This window comes from Cariama cristata, unplaced genomic scaffold, assembly GCF_000690535.1.
Source record: "Cariama cristata isolate BGI_N322 unplaced genomic scaffold, ASM69053v1 scaffold19101, whole genome shotgun sequence".
Classification (NCBI taxonomy): domain Eukaryota; kingdom Metazoa; phylum Chordata; class Aves; order Cariamiformes; family Cariamidae; genus Cariama; species Cariama cristata.
Window position 1 is genome coordinate 5429 of NW_009597746.1, and position 1059 is coordinate 6487.

The following is a 1059-nucleotide window of genomic DNA, read 5'->3' on the forward strand; positions in this document are numbered from 1 at the left end:
AACCAGGGCCACTTTCCTAGGAGCCACGGCCACCCCCAGGGGCTGTGTGTGCCTTGCTGGGCCTCACGTGTGCCGGTAACACGACTTCTTTCTGCTCCTCCAGACAGGGGGATAATCATGACTTTCGGCAGTGGCAGCAATGGCTGTTTGGGGCACGGAAACTTCACGGATGTAAGCCAGGTTTGTCGTGAGGGTGTTGGGCGTGCTGCTCCCCCAGGGTAGAGGATGGATCGTGCCTTCTGCGCCACGTGAGAGGGCTCATCTCAGCTCCAGGGATGTGCATCCCAGGCATGCTCGGGCATCCGACCCCCTCCCCCTCCTCTCCCTGTCACTGTGGGTTTTAAAAAACCCAACCTGCCTCTCTCTTTCTCTCTCCCCCCCTACACAATGATCCCTTTGAGCATGGGGGAAGTCAAGAGCTGCCTTGTGGTTGCTGTTGGCAGGCACCCAGCTTGGAGGCTGCCTCCCATCACACACCTGCCTGCTTCACTCTTGGCCTGCAGCTGCCAGGGTTCACTGAGAAAAGTTATTTTTCAAAAGAGCCAGTATTTAGAGAAGGGCTGTGTGCTTCCGATTGGCTTGGAATACTAGGGCTGAGGGCCTGTCGCTCCCTTCCAGCTTCTTCCTCGCCTGCCCTCGTGGGGCCCCCGTGCTGGTGTCGTCCAGCCGAGCCCGGGGACTGGTGCCATTTGTCACTGTGGTCAGCTGGCTCGTTCGTTCCCGCTCCGTCCGGAGCTGAGCTGCTGGGTGCTTATTGCTGGGAAGGGGAGACCAGTTGGGAGCAGCAGCCAGATCCCAACAAATGGTGCTTTTCACTTGGAGAAGATAATGAGAATGAGGCTGGCTGTGGCGAGGTGTCAGATCTAACAGCAGGTCACAGCAGGGGCCGGGCGAAATGTGGAGATCCCGGTCTCTCCACACCCTAACGAATATGTAGCCGATAGCTCACAGCTCCTCTGCCCAAGAGCCTTTCAGCCAACGCATCCTGCACCAAGCCCCTGCCTGCTCGGAGCGTGCGTTAGCAGACCCTGGCACTTCCCACGTGGGCAGGCGGGGGAA

General features: G+C 59.0%; 1 protein-coding gene across 1 annotated transcript in view; it reads left to right on the forward strand.

Annotated features, from left to right (window-relative positions):
* The window catches only part of NEK8 (NIMA-related kinase 8), a 10021-nt gene that overhangs the window by 5316 nt on the left and 3646 nt on the right, over positions 1–1059 (forward strand). Inside the window, exon 8 of the mRNA XM_009709035.1 lies at positions 104–180. Coding sequence (XP_009707337.1) covers positions 104–180 — 77 coding nt within the window. The remainder of the gene's footprint in view (positions 1–103; positions 181–1059) is intronic.